General features: G+C 34.1%; 1 protein-coding gene across 11 annotated transcripts in view; it reads right to left on the bottom strand.

Moving 5' to 3' along the window:
- The window catches only part of EVI5 (ecotropic viral integration site 5), a 217,276-nt gene that overhangs the window by 106,795 nt on the left and 82,866 nt on the right, over positions 1-27,615 (bottom strand). For 6 of the 11 annotated variants that reach the window (XM_044748907.2, XM_070486835.1, XM_044748906.2 and 3 more), the window contains 4 exons: positions 21,697-21,757; positions 13,340-13,393; positions 11,198-11,230; positions 10,491-10,637 (listed from right to left, as the gene is read on the bottom strand). In XM_044748907.2, coding sequence (XP_044604842.1) covers positions 10,491-10,637; positions 11,198-11,230; positions 13,340-13,393; positions 21,697-21,757 — 295 coding nt within the window. The remainder of the gene's footprint in view (positions 1-10,490; positions 10,638-11,197; positions 11,231-13,339; positions 13,394-21,696; positions 21,758-27,615) is intronic. The other 5 variants (XM_070486834.1, XM_044748908.2, XM_070486836.1 and 2 more) reach the window with 3 other exon arrangements.

Genomic DNA, 27,615 nt, shown 5'->3' on the forward strand with positions numbered 1-27,615 from the left:
TTCTCCATCAACTTCCCAATACTTGTTATTTTCTGTTTGCCTTTTTTTTTCATTACAGCCATCCTAGTGAGTGTGAATTGGTACCTCATCATGGTTTTGATCTGCATCTCCCTAATGACTAAATACGTTGAGCATCTTTTCATATGCTTGCTGTTCATTTGCATATCTTCTTTGCAGAAATGTCTAATCAAGTCCTTTGCTCATTTTGAAAATGGATTGTCTTTTTTGTGAGTGGTAAGAGTTCTTTATATATTCCAGATGCTAAATCCTTATCAAATATGTGATTTACAAACAGTTTCTACCATTCTTTAGCCTGCCTTTTCATTTTCTGGATAACTTCCTTTGATGCCCAAAAGGTTTTAATTTTGATGAAGTCCAATTTATCTGGGTTTTTTTTTCTTTTGTTCCTCATGTTTTTAGTGTTAAAGTACCCATATCTAAGAATCCATTGCCAAATTCGAGATCATGAAGATTTATCCCTATGTATTCTCCTAAGGGTTTTAAAACCATAAAACAGTTATGTTAAAATCATAAAATCCCTACTTAGAGCAAAGATCCATTTTGAATTAATTTTCGTATGTGGTATGTGGTAGGAGTTCAAGTTCATTCATTTGCATGAGGATATCTAGTTCTCCCAGCATCATCTGTTGAAGAGATTATTCTTTCCTCCTCAAATGGTCTTAGCATCCTTGTTGAAAATCAATTGGCCACAAATGTATGGGTTTATTTCTGGACTCTCAATTTCTATTTTATATGTCTATTCTATTCTATATGTCTGAATAAATGAATCAAACAGAAAACTTGCAAGATGTATATGTCTGTCCTCCTGCCAGTACCACACTGTTTTGATTGTTCTAGCTTTGTAGTAAGTTTTCAAATTAGGAAAACTCTGTTCTTTTTCAAGACTGTTTTCAACATTTAAGGCTCCTTAAAATTCCATATGAATTTCAGGATCAGCTTTCCCATTTCTGCAAAAGACCATTAGAATTTTCATACAGTTGACAGAATTGAATCTGTAGATCATACTGGGTAGTGTTGACATCTTAATGTTAAGCCTTCTGATCTATGAACATGGGATATCTTTCCATTTACGTATGTCTTCTTTAATTTCTTTCATAGACAGATAAATGGATCAACCATGAACAGACAAATAGATAAACCATGATCCATAGTTTTCAGTGAATAAGTCTTTCACCTTCTTGGTTAAATTTACTCCTAGGTACTTTGTTCTCTTGGATGGTACTGTGAGCTTAATTTTCTTTCCCAATTGTTCATTACCAGTACATTCTTTTACTTTTAGCCTACCAAGATCTTTGTATATAAAGTGAGTTTCTTGTAAACAGGTCTTATCTTTTTATTCAATCTTTTCATTGGTGTTTAGAATACTTACATTTTATGTAATTATTGATAAGGTTGGGTTAAAATCTACAATCTTGCTAGTTTTCTATTTCATCCATTTGTTCATTGTTCTTTTTTTCATTTTCTGCTTGATTGAATTTTTTTTTTAAAAAAGGCTCCATTTCACCTCTGCTATTCATCACTTATTTATATATCTTTTCTTTAAAAAAAAAATTTTAGTGGTTTCCCTAGAGCTTATAAATACATCTTTCTCCTCCTTGAATACTTCAAACTTATTCCTCACTCAAGGCCTTTATACTAGGTGTATGATCTGTCTGGAAGGCTTTTCCCCAGATCTTCAAATGGTTTCCTTCTTCATATTATTCAGTTTCTATTCAAATTTACTTCCTCAGGCAAGCTCTCCAAAGCCAACTTAACTAAAATAGCAGTACACCTACCACCTCACTCCTGCTTTATTTTTCTTCACAGCCCTTAACACCACCTAAAATTACTTTCATTTGTTTAACATGTCTCCTGAACTAGAACATACACTTCATGTAACAGCAGACCTTATTTTTCTTGTTTACTATTGTACCCTCAGTATGTAGGACAATACTTTGCTCATTATTTTTTGAATGACTGAATGAACACATGGCTCCATTATAAGATTGCCATGTCAAGTCATATAGGACTGAGCAAAATACAAACTGTTTACACAACCTAATGTGGTATCTTGACAATAAGCTAGAGACTAAAGAAGTAGTCAGAATGTTTTCTTTCTCATGACTAATTGGCTGCTAATTATATATAAGAGGAAAGAGAAGAGCTATAAAAAAAAATCTGCGACAAAAAAATAACACTTCAAATGTCCATTTGATATAGTCTTTGCATTGAAAAAATTCTAACATTAAAAGAAAGATTTGAGGGGCCAGCCCAGTGGTGCAGTGGTTAAGTGTGCACGTTCTGCTTCAGCGGCCTGGGGTTTGCCAGTTCGGATCCCAGGTGCAGTCATAGCATCGCTTGGCAAGCCATGCTGTGGTAGGCATCCTACATATAAAGTAGAGGAAGATGGGCACGGACGTTAGCTCAGGGCCAGTCTTCCTCAGCAAAAAGAGGAGGATTGGCAGATGTTAGCTCAGGGCTAGTCTTCCTCAAAAAAAAAAAGAAAAAGAGAAAAAAAAAGATTTGAACTACAATGAAACAACACTTCACACCTACTACTAGGATAGGTATTACTAAAAAACAACAAGAACATGAACAGAAAATAAGAGTTGGTGAGGATGTGGAGAAATTGATGGGAACCCTTGTAAATTGCTGGTGGGAACATAAAATGGTACAGCTGCTGTGGAAAATGTTTGGTGGTTCCTCAAGAAACTTAAACATACGAGATCAGCATCATGGTAGAGTGAGCTCTTCCTTTAGTTTCTCCCACCAAGACACAACAAAAAAGGACATTCATAAACCAAAAGAGGATATTTACGCAACACAATAGATGTCTGGGAGATCCACACAGGAGAATATACTTTCTTTTCAAGTGCACATGGAACATTCTCAAAGATAGACCATATGTTGAGAAACAAGGCAAGCCTCAATAAATTTATTAAGACTGAAATCATCTCAAGCATCTTTTGCAATTATAATGCTATGAAACCAGAAATCACCTGCAAGAAAAAAGCTGGGAAAGGGACAAATATCTGAAGACTAAACAACATGCTACTGAACAACCAATGGATCAATGAAGAAATTAAAGGAGAAATCAAAAAGTATCTGGAGAGAAATGAAAATGAAAATACATCATACCAACTCATATGGGATGCAGCAAAAGCTGTCCCAAGAGGGGAATTCAAGCAATACCGGCCTACCTTAACAAACAAGAAAAATCTCAAATAAGCAATCTTAAACTACACTTAATAGACCTAGAAAAAGAATAACAAACAAAGCCCAAAGTCAGTAGAAGGAGGGAAATAATAAAAACTAGAGCAGAAACAAATGAAATAGAAACCAAAAAAACAGTAGAAAGGATCACTGAAACTAAGAGCTGGTTCTTTGAGAAGATAAACAAAATTGACAAACACTTAGCCAGACTAAGATAAAAGAGAGAAGGCTCAAATAAATAAAATTAGAAATGAAACAGGAGAAATTACAACGGATAGAATGGAAATACAAACAATTATAAGAGAATACTGAGAAAAACCATATGCCAACAAACTAGACAATCTAGAAGAAATGGCTAAATTCTTAGAATCATACAACCTCCCAAAAATGAATCAAGAAGAAACAGAGAATCTGAACTGACCAATCACAAATAAACAGATTGAAACAGTAATCAAAAACTTCCCAAAAAATACAAGTCCAGGACCAGATGACTTCTCTGGAGAATTCTCCCAAACGTTCAAAGAAGATTTAATACCTATCCTTCTGAAACTATGCCAAAAAACTGAAGAAGACAGAACACTTCCTAACACATTTTATGAGGCCAACATCACCCTAAACCCAAAGCCAAACAAGGACAACAGAAAGAAGGAAAATTACAGGCCAATATCACTTATGAACATAGATGCAAAAATCCTCAACACAATATTGGCAAACCAAATACAGCAATACATTAAAAGGATCCCATCAAGTGGGATTTATACCAGGGATGGAGGGATGGTTCAACATCTGCAAGTCAATCAATGTGATACACCACATTAACAAAATGATAAACAAAACCACATGATCATCTCAACAGATGCAGCGAAAGCATTTGACAAGATCCAACATCCATTTATGATAAAAACTCTGAACAAAATGGGTATAGAAGGAAAGTACCTCAACATAATAAAGGCCATATGACAAACCCACAGCTAACATCATACTCAATGGGGAAAAATGAAAGCCATCCCTCTGAGAACAGGAACAAGACAAGAGTGCCCACTCTCACCACTCTTATTCCACATAGTACTGGAGGTTTTGGCCAGAGCAATTAGGTAAGAAAAAGAAATAAAAGGAATCCAAGTTGGCAAGGAAGAGGTGGAACTCTTTCTGTTTGCAGACAACATGATCCTATACATAGGAAACCCTAAAGAATCCATTGGAAAACTATTATAAATAATCAACAACTACAGCAAAGTTGCAGGGTACAAAATCAACTTACAAAAATTATTTGCATTTCTATACCCTAATGACAAACTAACAGAAAGAGAACTCAAGAATACTTGGGGGCTGGCCCTGTGGCCGAGTGGTTAAGTTCGCGCGCTCCGCTGTAGGCGGGGCCCAGTGTTTCATTGGTTCGAATCCCAGGCGCAGACATGGCACTGCTCATTAAACCACGCTGAGGCAGAGTCCCACATGCCACAACCAGAAGGACCCACAACGAAGAATATAAAACTATGCACTGGGGGGCTTTGGGGAGAAAAAGGAAAAAAAAAATCATTAAAAAAAAAAAAGAATACAATCCCATTTACAATCACAACAAAAAGAATGAAATATCTAGTAATAAATTTAACCAAGGAGGTGAATGACCTTTACAATGAAAACTATAAGACATTATTAAAAGAAACCAATCATGACATAAACAAATGGAATGATATTCCATGCTCATGGATTGGAAAAATAAACATAGTTAAAATGTCCATCCTACCTAAAGCAATTTACAGATTCAATGCAATCCCAATCAGAATCCCCATGACATTCTTCACAGAAATAGAATAAAGGATCCTAAAATTCATATGTGGCAACAAAAGACCCCGAATTGCTAAAGCAATCCTGAGAAAAAAGAGCAAAGCCAGAGGCATCACAATCCCTGACTTCAAAATATACTACAAAGCTATAGTAATCAAAAGTGCATGGTACTGGTACAAAAACAGACACACAGATCAACAGAACAGAAGTGAAAGCCCAGAAATAAAACCACACATTTATGGACAGCTAATCTTCAACAAAGGGGCTAATAACATGCAATAGAGAAAGGAAAGTCTCTTCAATAAATGATGTTGGGAAAACTGGAGAGCCACATGCAAAAGAATGAAAGTAGACCATTATCTTTTGCCATACACACAAATTAACTCAAAATGGATTAAAGACTTGAAGGTAGGACGTGAAACCATAAAACTCCTAGAAGAAAATATAAGCAGTACACTCTTTGACATCAGTCTTAGAAGGATCTTTTCAAATACCATGTTTACTTGGGCAAGGGAAACAAAAGAAAAAATAAACGAATGAGACTTCATCACACTACAGACCTTCTGCAAGGCAAGGGAAACCAGGAACAAAATGCAAAGACAACCCACTAACTGGGAGAAAATATTTGCAAATCATATATGTGACAAGTGGTTAGTCTCCAAAATATATAAAGAACTCAGACAACTCAACAACAAAACAACAAACAACCCAATCAAAAAATGGGCAGAGGATATGAACAGACATTTTTCTAAAGAAGATATACAGATGGCCAATAGGCACATGAAAAGATGTTCAATATCACTAATCATTAGGGAAATGCAAATCAAAACCACAATGAGATATCACCTTACACATGTTAGAATGGCTATAATTACCAAGACAAAAAACAACAAATGTGGGAGAGGATGTGGAGAAAAGGCAACCCTCATACACTGCTGATGAGAAAGCAGACTGGTGCAGCCACTATGGAAAACAGTATGGAGATTTCTCAAAACTTAAAAATAGAAATATCATACAAGCTGGCTATCCTGCTACTTGGTATTTATCCAAAGAACTTGAAATCAACAATTCAAAGAGATTTATGCACCCCTACGTTCACTGCAGCATTATGCACAATAGACAAGACATGGAATCAACCCAAGAGCCCAAGAACTGATGAATGGATAAAGATGATGTGGTGTGTGTATATATATATATATATATATATATAAAATACACACACACACAAAGGAATACTACTCAGCCATAAAAAAGACAAAATCCTCCCATTTGCCACAATGTGGATGGACCTTGAGGGTACTGTTAAGCAAAATAAGCCTGAGAGAGAAAGTCAAACCATATGATTTCACTCATATGTGGAAGATATACAAACACATGAACAAAGAGAACACATTAGTAGTTACCAGAGGGGAAGAGGGTTGGGGGGTGGGCACAAGGGGTAAAAGGGCACATATATACGATGACTGACAAATAATAGTGTACAACTGAAATTTCACAACTTTATAAACTATTATGACCTCAATAAAAACACAAAAACCTTAAACATAGAATTACCATCTGATCTATGATCCAGCAGCTCCACTTCTGGGTATACACCCAAAAGAGTTAAAGGCAAGGACTCAAACAGATACTTGTATGTTAATGATGACAGCAACATTATTCACGACAGCCAAAACAGAGAAACAACCAAAATGACTATAAACACGTGAATGAATAAATAAAAGGAGGTGTATATATATATATATATATATATATATATATATATATATATATATATATACAATGGAGAATTATTCAGCTACAATAAAAACTAATAAAATTTTGATACATGCTACAAAAAGGATGAATCTTGAAAACATTAAATGAAACAAGCCAGACACAAAAGGACAACTATTTTATGATTCCATTTATATGAGTTACCTAGAAGAGGTAAATTCATGGAAAAGAAAGAATAAAGATTACTAGCAGCAGGGTGGTAGAAATAGATGGTGGTGGTTGCTGCACAACATTATAAATGTATTTAATGCCACTGAATGGTGCACTTAAATACTAAATTTTATGTAGTATATATTTTACCTAAATAAAAAAAAATTGCCAAAAAGAAAAATAGAGTGAACATGCTAAGTGAAACAAGCCAGACACAAAATCCTCATACCTTACAATTCCATTTATATAAAATTCTAGAAAAGGCAAAACTATGGTGACAGAAAGCAGACTGGCTGCTGGGAGTGGAAAGGTGAACTACAAAGAAACACAAGGGAAGTTTTCAGGGTGATGGAAATACCCTATATTTTGATTGTGGGGGTAGTTATAAAACTATATATATTTGTCAAACATATCAAACCACACACTTAAGTTTGGTGAATTTTATTGCATGTAAATCATACTCGAATAAAACTCAAAAAGTCAAAGAGAGTGACATGAGATGGTCTAGCCCTATGTAATCGTTTTAGAGAAAAAAGAAACTGAGTCCTTGAGTATCCAAGGTCACACAGCAAAACAGGACTAGAATTCAGTTCTGTACATGAAATCCAGAGCTCTTCATGGCATATAAAATAACGCTCTTGGGAGTAGAGGGTAGTAGTGGTGGATGATTACATTGGTAATTCAATACCTCCTGCTGGAATACAGATTTGAAACCCTTATTCTGAGAGTTCTGAAGAACTCATGAAGTTATACTGGAAAATTGTAATCAAAACCTTTAGCAATATATGTTCACTTTCTGCCAGTAGAATGGTCACTACTTTGCAAAGCAACTATTCTATTTGTCAAAATTCCTAGGAATAAGATTTTGTATCCTTGGATCTTTCATGCAGTCTGCCCTCTGAAGTAACGTCAAAAAAAGGCTGATCACCTTTCCATAAGATTACCTCTCAAATACTTAAAAAAAGTTTTCTTTAGCATAGTTTAAAGAGTTAGGGCTTCCACAGTCTTTCCTATACTAGCCATAATATAGTCTGTAAACATTTCACATGAGTTTTGGTCTTCAAACTAGATGCAACACTACAGATTGCCTGCAAGCTACTTAGAATTGAACTGGATCATTATACTTCCACGAAAACTGTACTTGGGATTTGGCGGGGCTGGGGGAGGCAGGTATATTACATTATTGGCTAATTCCTGATTTCCCGACAATTAAAATTTCTAGGTCTTTGTTACATAAAGCATCACTAAGATATATCTTTGAATTTTAAACTTAAGGGCAAGACTATAGATTTGTTTCTGTGAAATAATTTTTTATTTTAGTTTCTGATTCTGAACAGATTGTTTACATATTTTGGAATCTTGATTCATCATCCAACACATTAGCTACATTTCTGAAATATTTCATGTATAAAATTCGTAAACACATCTTTTGTATGAATATTTAAATAATAGGTTAAAATACTTGAAGTGTAAGTTTAGGAGACAAAGACCACTGGCATCTCTTAACATAAACGGCTTTTCGATATAGCTAATCACCTATAAAACCACTTAAGTTTACTCCTTTTATTTCTCTACCTGGACCAGAAAGATAGCACGAGAGTGCCTACCAAATAACTGGGAAAACTGCACTTGCTGCACAATTTTTGTTTATTACAGAAACAAAGTTAGTAAGGACTAATACATAGTAAATTGGCTTTTAGTGAGTAAAAGTTACTTTTCCGATTGTTCACAAACCAGAAGTTCAAGGAATTTTTAATGAACCTTGAACCTCTTTTCAGACATCTAACCATTATCGCTTAATATAAGAACTGTATTTGTCCACCCCAAAGCCTTTAGTATCTCTTATATTCTAAAACCCTTTAAAAACAATAATATTTCTATGATCATTTCGCAAATTATTTTAATATCTAGGGATACACACTTTCCTTTGAAATTGGAAATTTACCCAAGGCTCTGTTACTTTCACCTATTTTGTCCATTACCGCTTTGCAGGTCTGTTTTACAGTTATTCTGTCAAAAAGTTTATTTACAGTTAAAGAGAATGTCTGCTTAGTGAGAAAAAAAATGGAAACAAAACTGAAGTAGAGAACTGCTTTCTCCGTATTATATCTTAGCCCCACAATGTAGGTCTATCTTGTCGTTGAAAAAGAGTACAAAAATTCTTTTCACTACATTTAATTTTCAAATGCTTTAGTTCATTCTGGCCATTTTTGCTTGCCTACTTAACTTTTTCTTTATAAACTCACATTCTGTATTTTTGGTACACATCTATCTAGAGGTCTCAATATTTGAAAAACTATGCAAAAACCCTAATAATTCATGATTCTAATGCATTATGACTGTAGCTTATGCTAAATGCAAATGTAATGCTCACCATTCCTTATAAGAAAATCACATTGCACTCTAACTCAGTTCAGCTTAATTCCCAACATGACTTCCCAATTCTGTTTTCTCTGTTTTTATGCTTTGATAGTATTGCTATTTCACACAAAGGCAGAACAAAATATTTGAGTTCCCATCTTTTCAGTATTCTTTTATCACTCTCCTATTCATTTTTCTTAACCATTTTCAATTACATAATTTTAGAAATTGATGCTACGGTTTTTTTGAATTGCCAATTTTTTTGCTTTTAGTTTTCTGATTTTTGTACCCAGATGATGATGTTGTTTTTTAATTTTACTGAATAAACGTTATGTCCAACTTTGAAGTCATGCTATTTACCTTCCAGACCCATAGAGTTCTAGATTTAACACAGCTTTTTATGCCCACCCTGTTGCAATCTAATGCTTACTTGAGAATAGATAACTGAAACAAGAAACAATATCTCTTCAAAGAGAAAAGGTTGGCTTTTCTTTTTATCCCTCATATTCTTAAGATCATACTAGCCTGAATTTGCCAATGGAAAATGATGTCTGAGTTGTAAAAGATACCTGAGGACAACTGTACAATCAGTAGCTGTTTGCACCCTAAGTTAGTTCACATAATTTTAAAAAGTTCATTTTTTTATTTTGACTTCTCTCCTTTTGAAAAAGTATAAGCACATACCTTAACTCATAATTTAATGCCTGGATGTAGAAAGATATGGCTCTAGTATTTCACAAGACCTAAATAGCCACATTATCAAAGCTTTAAGTGAGATAATTACATATATTTTACATGTTGGATAATATTTCATCTGCACAATCAATAAAAACTAGCTGAAATTAAGATTCAAAAATTACCCATGGCAAGATACCTATTATGAAACAGATTTCTAAAACCTACAAAGCAAGTCTGACGTACATCACTCATTTTCTATGACTTAGAACATAATGTAAGGAAAGAAAATATTACCTATTTCTAACAAAACTATGTAGACACAAAAAAAATATTAGAATGAGGAGTCTTTAGGCCACAATAAGACCTCTAAGTATTACAGAATATAAAATTGATTAAGAATTCAATTAAAGTAAAAAAACAAAATTATTTAAAACAAGAGCACAGAAGTTGTGCTTAAAAAAAAAAAAAAGGTTTAAAGGGAAGGGGATGAGAAAGGTGAGAAAAAGCACTACCAGACTCCTTACCCATTGTTGTTGGTGCTGGAGCTTCCTGATGGTATTTTCAGCTTGCTCCAGCTTAGCACTGGCCTCATCACTCTGCTGTTTGATGGTGGCCAACTCCCGTTTTATGAGGTAGTTTTCCTCAGCCTCCTGGGCTCTTGTCACTTGTCCCTTAGGACATAATTTGTGTGTGTGTAAAGCAGTTTACCATAGATTCAAGAAAGACTGCCTTTGTGAGGCTTAGTTATTTACTTTGACATGTTAAAAAAAATTACTTCAGAGAAAAGAACAGCCTAAATAATTATTAGCCAGCAGTTCATTATTGCTCCAGCCAATTTTGGGAAACTGAAAAAAGTCAACTGACAATCTTAAGAACAATTCTTCTTTCACTCAATAAAAATTCAATTCATGCAGTATTACTGGGTTGTACATGCAGGACTAAGATCTCAATGAATAGTGGTTAATTTCACAGAATCCACTGATTGCCATTTTGAAATAAATACTTTAAAGTAAGGTTAGCTTTAAAACGTGCAAAAGGTGTTTATTGTAATAAACCAGAATAACACACTGTTATCAAAAATTAAGTTTATACCCATGTATATCACCCCAAAAAATTATTTCTAGGAAAATGCATGTAAAATTGCATGCATTAAAATGCGAATTTCTAGGTTTAGGACTTCCCTTAGAAGTTAGAGAAAATGCTAAAAACAAAAACAAAAACAAAACTATACCTGTATCAATCTATCTGCCAAGGAAGCACTTTCCTACAAAAGGAAAAATTCAGATAGAAATATAAGAGAAAGAAATAAAATGAGGTGATAATTAGGAATATGAAGAAATAAAGCATACCCAAATTCCACCTACTTTTCATTGTAATTAAAAATGGACATTTAGATTTTAAAACTACTTTTTACTGAATGTGTTTTTATTCTTAAATCTTAAGAAATATATATCAAAACAAGGACAGACTGAAGAAAATCATGTGCTTCTAGAAGAGGCCAAACACAAACTCCAAGAGCTTTTTCATTATTTGGGACAAGCAAATATCTTCTTTTAAAGCATACTTATACATCTTTATTTTTAGAGTCAGCCATACTGTCAAGCCACTTATATGAAAGGGAGAAGGAATTTGAGTAAGCGATCCACTTATAAAGGGTGACAGCAATTTGTGCAACCCCAACTTCCAAAGAAGAAAAGCAAGGAAAAAATGACGAAATACATGAGCTCAATGCAATAAACTCTAGAAATAACTAAGTAAACTTTTTGCTTTCAGAATTTAATTGATACGTAAATATTTACAGAAATCTAAGTGCTAAAGAACACATCTAGGCCATCTAAGAGCCAGTAAAAGGTACTTCATTTTCTAGAAGCAAAATCCAAACTTAATACTTTCCTACAGTACCTTTATCATTCTAAAGGTTCAATGAAATAAAAGTGCTTTCTCTGTGAAAATGTCTCACTCCAAAGATAAAACCCAGAAGATACACCCAAGAAGATGTATATTTTACTGCAAACTGAGTATTTAGTGAAAAAAAAAGCATATATTTAAAACAACTTAAAAACAATTAAGCTCGATGTTTTTTGTTTTTTGGGTTTTTTTGAGGAAGATTAGCACTGAGCTAACCTCTGCCAATCCTCCTCTTTTTGCTGAGGTAGACTGGCCCTGAGCTCACATCGTGCCCATCTTCCTCTACTTTACATGTGGGACGCCTACCACAGCATGGCTTGCCAAGCGGTGCCTTGTCCGCACCCAGGATCCGAACTGGCGAACGCCAGGCTGCCGAAGCGGAAGGTGCACACTTAACTGCTGCGCCACCAGGCCGGCCCCTAAGCTCAATGTTTTTGCAGAGTCACCAAAAAGCAGAATTATCCTCAAAGCAACTCTAATAAGATAAAGGATATATAAGAAAACTATTTCTGACTTAATATAATGTACCTACAATTTGCAATAAACATTCTGTTCTTGTGCAGTGTTACTTAATTGGAAACCAGCAAAACTTTCAAACAAAAGACAAATATGCAAGCCATCCATATTTTCATTTATTTAATTCTTGAATATTGATCTATAGATTTTCAGGGAAGATTTTAAGATAGTTGGCAATATCATGAGGAGTACTTTTATACCTACTTACTCTCATCTTTGGATAAAAAAACAACAAAAACATCAAAAGAGTTTGTGAATACAGATGTTTTTCTTATAATTAACAAAAACGCTTACACTATACCCTTTATTACTCAATAAATTCTTACAGTACTAGAAACAAGACTACAGAAGACATTACATCAAAAGCACAATATGAAAAAGAACACAAATTTTCCACATTTGCCCAGTTATTTTATATGAAACAGAGAGGAAAAGGTAACAAGTGGTATGAAAATAATTCTAAGAACCAAAAGTTTAAGCACAATTCTCCTATGTTGAAAATCAATATCATGGTGAATTTTTACAAAAGAAATTTGTGAATCATTTTGACCAAACTTAAAGCAATCCTGGGCCTTAAAGGAATCACTGCCACACTTAACATGTGGCTAGAAAGTTGGGGCAACATTTGAACTCACCTTTAAAATACTATACAGAATTGATTCTCAGGTTACTTCTAAAGAAGGTACTTTTTGCAGATTATACGTATAGAAAACAAATGACATCAATATGTTACTCTAACAATAACCTTAGTTAAAACTTTAACATTAAAGCTCAAGGACTAGTAGCGACCAATTTTTATTAATGACAAGTTTAGTTAAGTAGCAAGCTGGCAATCTAAGCAGTCAATATCACAACTTTGGAGACATGTGCTAGACTTCCCGAGCCTAAAATGGACCAAAAAAAATACTGTGCATTCAACAGAAGCTTGCATAAGTAGTCATTTACTTACTTTTTCTAATGTTTCAATGCGCTGTTTTAAAAGTCTATTTTCTGTGCGTAACCTCTGCAAAAAAAAAAAAAAAAAAAAAAAGAAACACACACACAAAAAGGTTTGTTTGCAAGCATTCCTGAGAGAAATAAAGACACCTAAATCATAGTCTTTATAATGCACCAGCTTTTATAAGTAAGAAGAGTCTTAGAATGGTTATATTATCATCTGTCAAATTCTTAAAGTCTCAGAATAAGAAACATATGGCAAAGGAAATGATCACGTTTATCAATCCAGCTGTGCCTGAATTTTAAATTTAAGCTACAGTACATACAGAAATAACCCCTTTCTTTTCTGTACCTATGATAATGACTCATAATCAATATTTTCTTGTCTCATCCTCATTAGAAAAGATTCTAACTCATATATCACCTATGAAGCCTATTTTCATAAATAGTATTCAAATGTCTATCAAATAAACAAGAAATCTGGAAAAAATCCATGTTCAAAGGATAAATACTGTCAGTTTAGAAGTCGAGCAGCCTCCATTTGTAATGAACTGTATACACCAAGTTGCAAAATTCCTTACATTCTGAAAATATGAAGAATGAGTTACCTTCATCGAATGAATTGTTTATCACGAACTCTTTTAAATGTGAGAAAATTAAAAGCTCTAATTATTAGCATTTTCTCATAGTTCAAATAGTAAAACTAGACTAAAAGAAACTTCACTTAATTGTTCAATGCCTGACTGCCAAAACCCTCTCAAATTACTGCCATTAAATCAAAAACACTCTACATTAAAAAAAATCACCTCCTTTTTGCATATTCCACAATACAATTCATATTAATCCCCTATATAAATTATCCTTTCATTTTAGAATCCCATAAATGTTATCACTTCATTACGCCATCACTCTAATTTCAAATCCACTCTTACCTTTTTGTATCAACTTGCTCCAGAGCTCAATCCAGCCTTTTTCCAACCCTACCTTCCTCTCAATTCCGGCTAAACAAGTCTTCCTCAGAAAACTTCTATTGATTCAATCTGTTATTTTGCCAGTAAAGACTAAAATATAGTTTCTATAATATATAAAACCTCAGACCAAGGAAATAGAAGACTCTCTGAATTATCGTATCTTAATAGGTAGACCTCAAATTAGAACAAAGAAATCTTAGAGTTACTACAAAGATACTTTGCAAATTAATTTCCTTGTTCTATTCAGAACATATATAAATGATTTGAAATGGGTATTATTTTAAGTGTGATCTCAGGCTACAGAATGGCTTGAGGAGGAGAAAATGTTTCTCATGTCTTGGATACTCATACTATGTGTAGCATGGTGGTCTACACAAACAAGAAATTATTAAATGCTGTTAAAGTCTGGAAAGCCAAAGAAAAAATGCGATTCTCAAAATGTTCTCAACATATTTTATCAAAAATCATATAACATTTTGTTTATCCTAAAAGACTGAGAAAGTTAAGATCAACCAGACAATCGAGTGAATAAAGTTAATGTTACATTAAAAGTAACGCTAAAATAATAAAATTTAGAACTAAAAACATTCACCTGGATTTGCTTCCCTACTCCTTTAAAGTTTCTGAAATTTTGCTATAAAATCTAAATTGATTTTTCCCCAAACATCTACCCAAATGTCTTAATGCCACTTTTTAAATAAATCATCAGTTCCTCATCTGTGTGCTATCCACTTTATCATGAATTAATAAATACAACAGACTTTATCAATTAGTAAAGACTATTTCAGGGTTACCAATTAAATTTCAACTTTGTCTTTTTTGGACTAGTTTCACAGTATTTTGCTAATTATAGCTTTGTAATCCCTTTTAATATCTGGTAGAGCTAATTTCCCTCATTACTACATTGTTTTGTTTATCCTCCCCAAACCGTAACCACTAGTATACCAAATTAGTTAAGAGACTGGGTTTTGAAGTTAGGCAGGTTTAGGTTCAAATCCTCACTATACAATGAACACCTGTAGGTGTCATTCAATGTCTTAGAATCTCCATTTCCTCATCTAGAAAATCAGACTAACAAAACCTACAATGATATTGGAAGAACTAAATGAGATAGCACAGTGCCTAATATATACCAAACAGTTAGTAATAAGCATTGCTCATAATATTTTTGAAGTTAGGCATGAATATTATTTTATTACTTTTATCTATTTTTTACAATTATTCTTTAGATTTTTTATTTCTTTGAAACATCTCAAGGAATTAAATTTGACTGGATTTGTTAATGTGGATTTTGTGAGGAAATCTCTATCTTTATGTAACATGGCATTATTTTTGTCTCTCCCTTTTATTCATTTTTTAAAAATACCTATATGCAAAGTTTTTCAGTGTTTATTTCTTACTTTCTCATTTTTCATTTAGGTTATTTCTACATATACTTTTATTTTTATTTTAAATGGAACTTCTTTTTCTAAGATGTTGAAATGTTTATTGCTGATATATAGGAAAGTTAATGACTAAAATCTAACACTTATTTTTGAATATATTTCTTTTTAATCACATTTCCTCAACTAACTGAGAATGTTTTCTAAACTTTAAAGTGAAAACCACAAAGAGAAAGACTAACAGACATGTACACTTAAAAAAACACACAAACAAGCAAATTTTTTGACCTACGAGATTAAGAGAGACAGCAAGAATGAAATACCTCATGTTGGCAAATTATTAGTGAAATGGAAACTCACTGCTAAGAAGAATATAGTCCAGAAATAGTCTTTAGGAAATTTACTTAGTATATATCAAAAGTCTTAAAAATACTAATACTCTATAATTCAATAATTCTACTTTTTACAACTGGCTATGGAAAAACGAGATGCCAAAAACCTTTACATACAAAGATCCTAACTATAAGCATATTTTTAATAATGAAAAATAAAAACAACCTAAATATCCCACAATAGAGGAATTTCAGTTCCAAACAACTGACTCTTCAATCATCATCTCCTATTCTTTCCAGCTTATTTACTTTATGATATAACCCAAGCTCAATAATCCTCCTTCTCACAGGGCCAATCCAGTGATCCTCTCAATTTTTCACTGTCTTTCACTCCCTGATGTCCTCTCTTCCCTCTTTACAAAGTTTAATTTCCAATCATATATTTTGCCTTGCTTTTACCGCCCCCCCTTCCCCACCCCTCCCTCAGTAGTTAGTATACTTGCCTGGTGAAACCACTACTCTGGGTCAACATATTGATGACTCTGTGTCTGCACTTAGACTGGTAAACGTAACCAAAGAAAAATAAAACCATGATGTTTATTTAAATTAACAATCACTAAATTCAGCTGGACTCTTAAACATCCTAGCAATAATAATATATTTCCTTGGTCCATTCCTTCTCCCACTCTCTTAGGTCACTATTTCATACTTACTCTTCTTTCTTCAAACCAGCAACTGTCAGAAGACAATCTTGCTTATGATTTCACTGAAAAAATTGAAGCAGTCAGGATACAACTTCACAAGCTCCCACAACCAGTCTACATCTTACCTCTACTTTTGCTCTTACATTTTAGTTTCTCTCCTGTTACTGTGGATTAACTATCCATGCAAGGAGACCAAGTTAAGTCTCCTACCTATGCACTAAATCCCACATCCTTCTGACTCCAGCAATTATCCCCTGTCATTCATATAGCATCAATTTTCCCTATTTAATTATCACCATAAAAACATGTGCTTATTTCTCCCATCTTAAAAAAAGGAAAGAAAAACAAACTCAACATCAGTACCCTCTCTAGCTACTGTCTTTTATTTCTCTCTTCTTTATAGCAAACTCCCTGAAAGATATCTACACCTCCATCTCCAATTTTCTCTAGTTCCATTTTGAGTCAAGTTTTAGCTCCTACCACTTGTTGGCTCTTTTCCAGTTTATCTCCATGCTGATAAACCCAATGATTATTTCTCCATCCTCATCTCAGAAGAACTTTCTCCAGTACTTGACACAGTAAATCCTTCTCTCTTTCTGAAACACTCTTTTCTCTTGGCTTCTGGGACATGATATTTCCCTGGTGTACTCCTGCTTTGCTCCTTTGTCCTCGTCTTCCTAACTTTTACACGTCAGCTTAATCTCAGGCTCAATTCTTGAACTCTCTTTATTTTATTTACACTCATTCCTCAGGTAATCTCATCTACTCTCGTGGCTTTTCATCGTCAGTGTCAATAACTGCCAAATTTATATTTTGAGTCTGTCCTCTCTTAACTCCAACACCAAATACTGAAGGGGCTACTTGAACATCTCTGAGACATCTCATACTCAAAATATGCAAAATTGGGGTCCTGATATTCCTCCCCAAACCAGATCCTCCTATAGTCTTCCCCATCTCAGGTAATGGGAACACCATCTTTCTAATTGCTCAGGTCAAAATGCTTGATTCTTGTCCCTCTCACATCTCCACATTCAATCTGTCAGCTTTACCTTTAAAATCAGAATCTAGTCATTTCTTACCACCTCAGTCCTAGCCACCACCATCTCTTGCCTGCATTACTTCATCAGCCTCCCTGCATCTGTTCTTGCCCCCTGCAATCTACTCTCAACACAAGAGCCAGAAGGATCCACTGAAAACTTAAGTCAGATCTTGTCCTCCTCTACAGAAATCTCCAACTGCTTACCAGAGTAAAAACCAAAGTCTTCACATGGTCAGTAACACCCTACATTATCCACAATGTGCAGCATCTTACCTCCTGTCACTTTCCTCATCATTCATGTTTTCCCATCCACAATGGCATCCTTACTATTCTTTACCAGGCACACTCCTGACCAGATTCTACTCTCCTTCCAGATACCTATATATCTAGCTCCCTGTCTTTCTTCAGTCTTGATTCAAAAGTTATGTGGTCAACTTCCCTAAATTTTCAGTCCAAACACTACCATTTCCTTTTCCCTCCCCTAAGGTATTTTGTTTCTCCTGTTTAACCCTTATCACCATCTGAAATACCGTACGTTTTATTTTTCTGTTGTCTGACTTCCATACTAGAATGTCAACTCCATGAGGGCAGGAATTGGTTCATTTCATAAACATATCTCAAGTGCCTAGAACACTGCTGGGGCATGTAGCAGGCACTATAAATATCTGTTAAATGAATGACACTGAATAAAATATGCTATTGTACCCCCATTGGATGTTATTATGCAGCCATTCATTTTTTAATGAAAAGTTTTTAATATCACAGTAAGATGGGCATCCAAATCCTTCTTACATCACCAATACGTTAAATTCTCTCTTGGAAAGCAACACAGCGTATACAGTGAAGAACGCCTTAGAATAACACAAATCAGCATTCAAATCCTTGATTTCACTTTTCTAGCAATGTGCCCACTAGCATATTACTTGAGTTCTCTGAAGCTTAGTTTCTATTTCTTCTTGGAAAAAGAAATATAAAAACTCTTTCATAATGTTATTGTAAGAATAAAAGGAGATGATGCATGTAGATGACCCTTCATATATTAAGTGTTGAATGAATGTGAGGTCAATATTAATACCTCAAATTGACTGCTAAATATAATTACTGGATGATTTAGATAGAATTTGTCATGATTTTTTTTTATGCCAGGCAGTGGATACACAAGTGTTTTGATACTATTCTTTTTCAGCATATCTGGAATATTTCATAATTTCTGAAATAAGAAAAAAATATTTAATTTCTGATTAAAAATCAGTGAATTTCTAACACTTCCCATTTGCAGTTTTAGGTCTCTATGCCCCAAAGCACAAATTTAAATATGAATATTAGATTGTCAGTTCATATGTTTGTCTTAAATGGAGCAGAGGATAAAGGTTTTTCTTTTTTAAAGATTTGCGGGCTACCCTAATATAAGCTAGAATTTTAATATTTCTTACCTCCTCCCCCTCAGGTGGAACACATTAATAGACTGGAAGAAGATATTGATAAAGATGTTTCTACTAACAAAAATTTCACACAGTAAAATACAAGATTCTCTGTATGAAAGCATTATTATCAAAATCTTCCTATAACATTTTCAGAGTAGGTGTAGAAAATATTTAAAAGTTGCATCGGGATCACGGAACCCACTGACAGATATAATTCTTAGAATAAAAGGTCACCAAGCCAAAGGTCTTAGAATTTTGATTAAGGTAAAAACAATGGAAACCTTAAACACACTGCACAACATCAAAGGCTGATCTTTTACTTCCATATTACAACATCAAATAATTTGATGATCATACTATTTGTTTGTGTAAAGAATAGTACAAGACTATCCCCCTGAAGGCTTCTGAGGAGGACAAAGGCAAGAAAGTACTAGTTTAACAGAACTCATTCCCCTGTAAAAGGGACCTCAGTGGGAAGGGAAGAGAGTGTGAGTGAGGAAGTGGCATTTCTCATTTTAGAGAAAGGCTGAAACAATACATGGCTAATTTATTGTAAATAAGGTGGTCATCTGATCATGACTGAGACGAGTTGCCAGTTCCAAGTCAAAAATCAGACATACACACCCAAATATAAAGCAAAAAAAAAAGTGCAGTCACACAAAAATTGTTTTGGCTTTGTCTTTGGGGGTGGCAGGAGTGAAGAAAGAGCAGAAAATGGTACAAGAGTAAGAAAAGAACTACATGGAAACATGATTTCACAAAAAGAACAGACTACCTTTGAGATCAGTATACTTTATTTATCTGATATATTCCACTAACTTTTTAAACTTTTTCTTTCCAGATTCTTCTCTATAAACAACTTTATGCCACCTGGTATGCAAAAGTATTTTCTGAGGTATATAAACTATAACTCCCCCCCCCCAAAAATTTTTTTTGAAAAATAACTGCAAGTATAGGATAAAATTTGCAAAAGATCTTTCTGAAAAGGTCTTTTTGTATTCCTACATTCATGTGACAATTTTAGAAGAAACTTCTCCAAGAGCAAGGATTGTTCACAGAACTGTGATTTTTTTTTTCAATAACATAGCATGGTGAAATGACCAGGATGGCTTCCCCATCCTCAGATTCTTGATTTCCAGTTCCGAATATTCCTGGTATGCGATAACCCATACTCTCTCCCCACTCATCAGGATGACGTACTTTTTACTTTCAGTAGGTTGAAGTGGAGGGTATGATTTTATATTACGCTTACTCATGGTACCTAAAAGAAAAGCAAATGGTAGAGGAGCGGTTGGGTGACAATAAAAAAAAGGAGGGAAAAACATCCACAGGGATCTTTTCTTTCTCTCTCTCTCTCTGAAAAATGTAGAAGTATTTTTCCAATTGATAGGAAATAGGTGACAGAAATGGAAATAAACATCTAGAAAAGGGAAACAAAGTTGATGAGAGAGAGGTGACAGAAAAATAGGAGAGAGTGTCTCCTAGGAGGCTTCTGAGGCAGACCATGGCAAGAAAGAGTCCTAGGTTAATAGAACTCTTTCTCTTGTAAAAAGGACCTGTGGGGTGTAAGTAACACAGTGGTATTTTACAGCATGGCTGAATCAACACATGGCTGATTAACTGTAAATAAGGTGGTCATTTAACATCTTGCCAGGTTTAAGTCAAAAATCAGACACACCCAAACGTAGTTTAAAAAAAAAAATGGAGTCACTCAATAAAAATTGTTTTATTTTTGTTTCCTTTTCGGGGAAAGAGAAGAGGAATAAAGAGACAAGAAATGGCATCAGCAAGCCACTGAGATGCTTCACTAAATCACGGTCCTACTCATCATCCCCTCCCGAAATATCAGCATAAAAGCCAGTACAACTTTCCCTAATTCTCAGCTCGAATAACACCAAAGATCCTCAACTTAAGAATTTCTGGCCTTACAGGGGGTACAAATAAGGATTTTAAGGTACACACAGGAATTTCTATGTCCTTCAAATTGGAAATCTACCTATTTCTCTGGAGAGTAATTCAAAAGTATAACCTTTGTTTAGTGATGAGAATGTTGAATTAGTCAAAGCTTCTTGCAGCTCTAAGGCAGCCATTATTAGTTCGAGTGCAATGATTTGCTATTTGGTCTACCTTAAACTATACTGCTATTAGTCTCGGTATGGTATATATTAATTTCTCTGTAACTTTAAAAAATATGCTTAAATGGAATGATAATTATCTTCCCCAGAGAAGTTTTTTCTCCTCATGACCCACCAACAAATCTAGAAAAAGGGAAGAGCTGCTCTCTTTCAGACTAGAATGAAAACGACTTCAGTCACATTATCCCAGTTTTTGAAATGTCTGTTTTTAACTATAGTCTAGTGGGATGGTAAATAAATTTATCAATCAATAAAGACAAACATCATTGCCAAATTTACTACATATAGGTAACAAATATACCAATGTAACCTAACATCTATTGCCAAATAAGTGACTCCAATCAATTTATGTTCACCAGTTCTAAAAGTCCTCAGATGCTTACTTTAATTTCAACTTGCTCTTCCATTTCTTTAGTTTTTATTGTAGTGTATTCCTTTTCAAGCCTACAAAGAAAAAAGGAAAGTTAAAGGGATGTTTTCATTTCAAAGTAGCTATTAAATTATAAAATTTACAGCTATATATTAACACAAAACATAATTTTGCTAAGTTCTCCCAACATATAACTTGAGATACTTGATATGAGAAAACTCATCTAAAAAGGTACATGGATTCTTACTAAAAAATTTACTTCACAAATAACAAAAATAAGAACCATACAAAAGCAAACTTTAGAAAGTGAAATATATAAGGCACCAGAGGACAGATTCTATTCAGCCCTAAATATACAAAAGAACTATCCATCCTTCCCCCTCAAATTAAAATACATCTATAAAGTCCAAATGGATCCTAACCAAAAAAAAACTTGTACTAAAACTAAGAAATTTATAATGGGGGAAAAGGGACAACTATTCCTAACAAAAGAATTCCAATTAACAAACGTAGAAGGAATGAGGTGAATATAAAAATCACCATTAGAACTCCACAAGAATAACTGCCACAGGCAAGAAAAATCAATGGATGCTAAAATTAGTGGGTAAACGTTTAAGCATAGTCTCAAAGTATCTTTCCCCAAATATTTAGTAATTACAAAGGGAAAGATAGTAAATTTATAGTACAAATCCTAGCAGACAGCGTCTGAGTCAAAAGATCAAGGTTAACATCACCGGTAACACACACTGACATAATGCACCCCGTTAAGATGTTCTGAGAAGGGCACCTCACCTCTGTGGAATCCTTTCCAGTAATGCATATCCTCAATCTAATCAAGAGAAATCATCAAACTTCTATAAAACAATTGACTAGCTAGCTTCAAAAGTGTCAAGGTTATGAAAGACAAGAAAGACTAAAGAACTGTCATCGATGGTACAGGAGTAAGAAATGACAAATAAATGCAATGTACTATTTTTGCAATTCTACTATAAGCATAAAATTATCTTAAAATTTATAGGCTATAAAAAATTAGTCCCAACAAGTCATTTCTTTTTAAAGATTTTATTTTTTTCCTTTTTCTCCCCAAAGCCCCCCGTTGCATAGCTGTACATTCTTCGTTGTGGGTCCACCCAGCTGTGGCATGTGGGACGCTGCCCCAGTGTGGCCGACGAGCAGCGGCCATGTCCGCGCCCAGGATTCGAACCAATGAAACACTGGGCCGCCGGCAGCGGAGCGCGCAAACCCAACCACTCGGCCACGGGGCCAGCCCCCAACAAGTCATTTTTATATCTTGCTCTCAGCCAAAAAAGTTAATACATGTTTAACTACTCCAAATATTAACAAAATCAGGCTCCAAATAACCTACAGCTTCTTTAAAAAATCAAATTCTCCCTCAAAGGACAAAAACCTATTATTTACTATATACAACCTCATTAGCACACAGTAAATTTTTTTAATTGGCGTAAAATACAAGTAAGATAAAATTTACCATCTACTTTTAAATGTAGTTTTAGTAGCATTAAATACATTTATAATGTTGTGCAGCCATCACTGCCATCATTTGCATAGCTCTTCTCATCTTATAAAACTGAAACTCCACCCATGAAACAATAAGAGATGATTCCCCTCTCTCCCAGGCCCTGGCAGCAACCATTTTAATGTTCTGTCTTTATGATTTTGACAACACTAAGTATCTCACATAAGTGGAATCATACAGTATTTGTCCTATTGTGACTGGCTTACTACACTTAGAATAATGTCCCCAAGGTTCATACATATCATACCACACGTCAGAATTTCCTTCCTTTTTAAGGCTGAACTGTATTGTAGTCATTACAAAGACAATGAATTTCATTATACTTCTGCATCACATTTTGCTTGTCCATTCGACCATCAAGGGACACTTCAGTTGCTTCTATGCTTTAGCTAATGTTAGTAACGCTGCTATGAACATCAGTGTACAAATACCTTTTCAGGACCTTATTTCATTTGGGAGGGTATATACCAAGAAGTGGAACTGCTGGATCATATGGTAACTATATTTTTTATTTTTTGAGGAATCACAATATTGTTTTCCAAGCAGCCTTAGCATTTTACATTCCCACCAACAGTGTACAAGGGTTCCTATTTCCAACACCTGTTTTAGTCTGTTTTTATGATAGGAGCTATCCTAATGGCTGTAGGGGTGGTATCTCATTGTAGTTTTGAGTTGCATTTCCATAATGATCAGTGATGTTGAGCATCTTTTTATGTGCTTATTGGCCATCTGTATATCTTTTTTGGAGAAACGTCTATTTAAGTCCTTTGCCCCTTTTTGAATCAAGTTGTTTGTTTCTTTGTTGTTAAGCTTTAGGAGTTCTCTATATATTCTGGATATTAATCCTTTATCAGATATACGATCTGCAAATATTTTCTCCTATTCTGTGGTTTGCCTTTTTACTCTGTTTTGAGAGTGTCTTAGGATACGTGAAATTTAAAATTTTTCATGAAGTCCAATTTGTCTATTTTTTCTTTTGTTGCCTGTGCCTTTGGTGTCATATTCAGAAACCACTGCCAAATCCAATGTCATGAAGCTCATGCCTTACGTTTTCATCCAAGTTTTACAGTTTTAGTTCTTACATGTAGATCTTTGATCCATTTTGACTTAATTTTTCATAAGGTGTTAAGTAAGCATCTAACTTCATTCTTTTGTGTGTGGATGCCCAGTTTTCCGTAAACCATCTGTGAAAAGACAGTCCTTTCCCCATTGAATGTTCTTAGCTTATCTAAAATCATCTGACCATATATGTGAGGGCTTATTTCTGGACTCTCTATTCTATCCCATTGGTCTATACGTCTGTCTTTATTTCAGTACCACAATGTTTTGATTACTGTTGCTTCATAGTAAGTCTTCAAATCAGGAAGTACGAGTACTCTAGCTTTGTTGTTCTTTTATAAGATTGTTTTGCCTATTTGGGATCTTTTGGGATTCTATATGATTTTTAGGATGACGTTTTCTCTTTCTGCCAAAAATGTCATCAGGATTTTGATCGGGATTGCACTGAATCTGCAGATCACTTTGAGTAGTGACATCTTAACATTAAGTGTTCCAATCAATGAACAGAGGATATGTTTCTACTTATTTGTGTCTCCTTAATTTCGTTCAAGAATGTTTTGTAGTTTTCATTGTACAAGTATTTCACCTCCTTGGTTAAGTTAATTGCTAAGTGTTTATTCTACTTGTACTGTAAATGGAATATCCTTCTTGGATTGTTCATTGTTAGTGTATAAAAATGCAAGTCATTTACATGTGTTGACTTTGTATCCTGCTACTTTGCTGAATTCATTTATAGGCTCTAATGGGTTTTTTAGGTAGAATCTTTAGGTTTTTCTACATATAAGATCATGTGGTCTGCCAACATAGATAATTTTACTTTTTCCTTTCCAGTGTGGATGCCTTTTATTTCTTTTCTTTGCCTAACTGGTCTGGCTAGAACTTCTAGTACTATATTTAATAGAAGTGGCAAAAGTGGGCATCCTTGCCTTGTTCCTGATCTTAGAGAAAAAGTTTTCAGTCTTTCACTACTGAGTCTAATGTGAGCTGTGGGTTTTTCACACACGGGTTTTACTATGTTGAGGTAGTTTCCTTCTATTCCTAGTTTATTGAGTGTTTACCATGAAAGAATGTTGCATTTTGTCAAATGCTTTTTATGCTTCAATTGAGATGATCACGTGGATTTCTTCACCTTCATTCAGTTAATGTAGTGTATTGCATTGATCGGCTGATTTTCATATGTTGAACTACCCTTGCATTGTGGGAATAAATCCCATTTGGTCCTGGTATGTAATCCTTTTAATATGCTGCTAAATTTGGTTTGGTAGTATTCTGTTGGGGATTTTTGTATCAATATTTATAAGGTATATTGATCTTTAGTTTTCTTTTCTTGTAGTGTCTTCATCTGGCTTTGGTATTAGTGTAATGCTGGCCTCATAGAACAAGTCAGGAAGTATTCCCTCCTCTTCCACTTTTTGGGAAAGTTTGAGAAGAACTGGTACTAGTTCTTCTTTAAATTTTTAGTTTGGTAGAATTCACCAGTGAAGCCAGTAGGTCTGGGATGTTTCTTGTTGGGAGATCTCTGATTACTGATTCAACATCCTTACTAGTTACAAGTTTATTCAGATTCTCTACTTCTTCAAGATTTAGTTTTGAAAGTTTTTGTTTTTCTAGGAATTTGCCCATTTCAACTAGGTTATCCAATTTGTTGGTGTACAATTACTTACAGTATTATCTTATGCTCCTTTTTATTTGTATAAAATTGGTAGTAATATCTTTGTTTTTATTTCCGATTTTATTGAGTCTTTTTTTCTTAGTCCATCCAGCTAAAGGTTGGTCAATTTTGTTGATCCTTTCAAAGAATCAACTTTTAGTTTCATTAATTTTCTCTATTGTTTTCTATTCCCTTTTTCATTTATCTCTGCTCTAATCTTTATTTCCTTCCTTCTGCGAGCTCTAGGTTTAGTTTGTTCTCCTTTTCCTAGTTCCTTAAGTTGTAAATTAGGTTGCTGATTTGAGATCTTTCCTGTTTTTAATGTAAGCATTTATAGCTATAAATTTCTCCCTTAGCACTGCTTTCACTGTGTTGCATAAGTTTTGGTAGGTTGTGTTTTTGTTTTCATTCGTCCCTAAGTATTTTCTAATTTCCCTTGTGATTTCTTCTTTGATCCATTGGTTATTTAAGAGTGTGTTAATTTCCAAACAATTGTGAAGTTTCCAGTTTTACTTCTGCTAATTTCTAAGTTCATCTTCTTATAGTTGGAGGAGATACTCTGAATTATATCTATCTTTTTAAATCAATTGAAACTTAATTTGTGACCTAATATATAGTCTCCTGAAAATGTCCCAAGTGCACTTGAGAAGAATGTGTGTGCTGTTGCTATTGGGTAGAGTGTTCTGTATGTGTCTATCACACATAGTTGGCCTATCGTGATGTTTAAGTCCTCTGCTTCCTTACTTATATTGTCTGGTTGTTCTATCCATTATCGAGAGAGGGATACTGAAATCTCCAGCTACTGTTGTGGAACTATTTCTACCTTCAATTCTGTCTTATTTTGTTTCATATATTTTAACGGTCTATCATTGTTATATAAATGTTTATAATTGTTATATCTTATTGCTGTAGCGAACATTTTATTAGTATATATTATCTGTCTTTGTCTCTTGTAATCTTTTTAAATTTAAAGCCTATTTTGTCTGACATTAGTATAGCTACTTCTGCTCTCTTTTGGTTACTATTTGCATGGAATATCTCTTACCATGCTTTTATTTCAATCTATTTGTGTCTTTGGATCTAAAGTAAGTCTCTTGTAAAAGAGATATAGTTGGATCACCTAATTTTCTCCATTCTGCCAAGGTGTCTTTTGGAGAGTTTCATCCATTTAAAGTACTTATTGATAAGGAGGGACTTCTGTCATTTTGCTATTTGTTTTCTATATGCCTTGCAGTTTTTTGGTCCCTTATTTCCTGTATTACTGCTTTCTTTTGTGTTTAGTTGATTTTTTAGTAGTGCAATATTTAAATTCCTTACTCATTTCTTTTTGTGTATATTCTATTGTGGTTCTACGGAGACTACACTGAACATTCTGAAGTTGTAATACTCTAATTTGAATTTATACCAGCTTAACTTCAAGAGAATGCAAAAACTCTGCTCCTTCACAGCTCCTTTCCCACCCCTTTTGCTTGCTGATGCCACAAAAACACAACTTTATACATTGTGTGCTCCAAAACATAAACTAACAATTCTTTTAAATCCATGAGTCTCCTAAATTATGTGAAAAACCAGCTTTGGAGTCACAAACAAAAGGTACAATAATGTTAACTTTTAGACTAATAATTGTTTTTTAAAAATGTATTAGTCTCTTAAATCATGTAGAAAACAAAAAGTAGAGTTACAAT

This window comes from Equus asinus, chromosome 16 (assembly GCF_041296235.1).
Source record: "Equus asinus isolate D_3611 breed Donkey chromosome 16, EquAss-T2T_v2, whole genome shotgun sequence".
In the NCBI taxonomy this organism is placed as follows: Eukaryota; Metazoa; Chordata; class Mammalia; order Perissodactyla; family Equidae; genus Equus; species Equus asinus.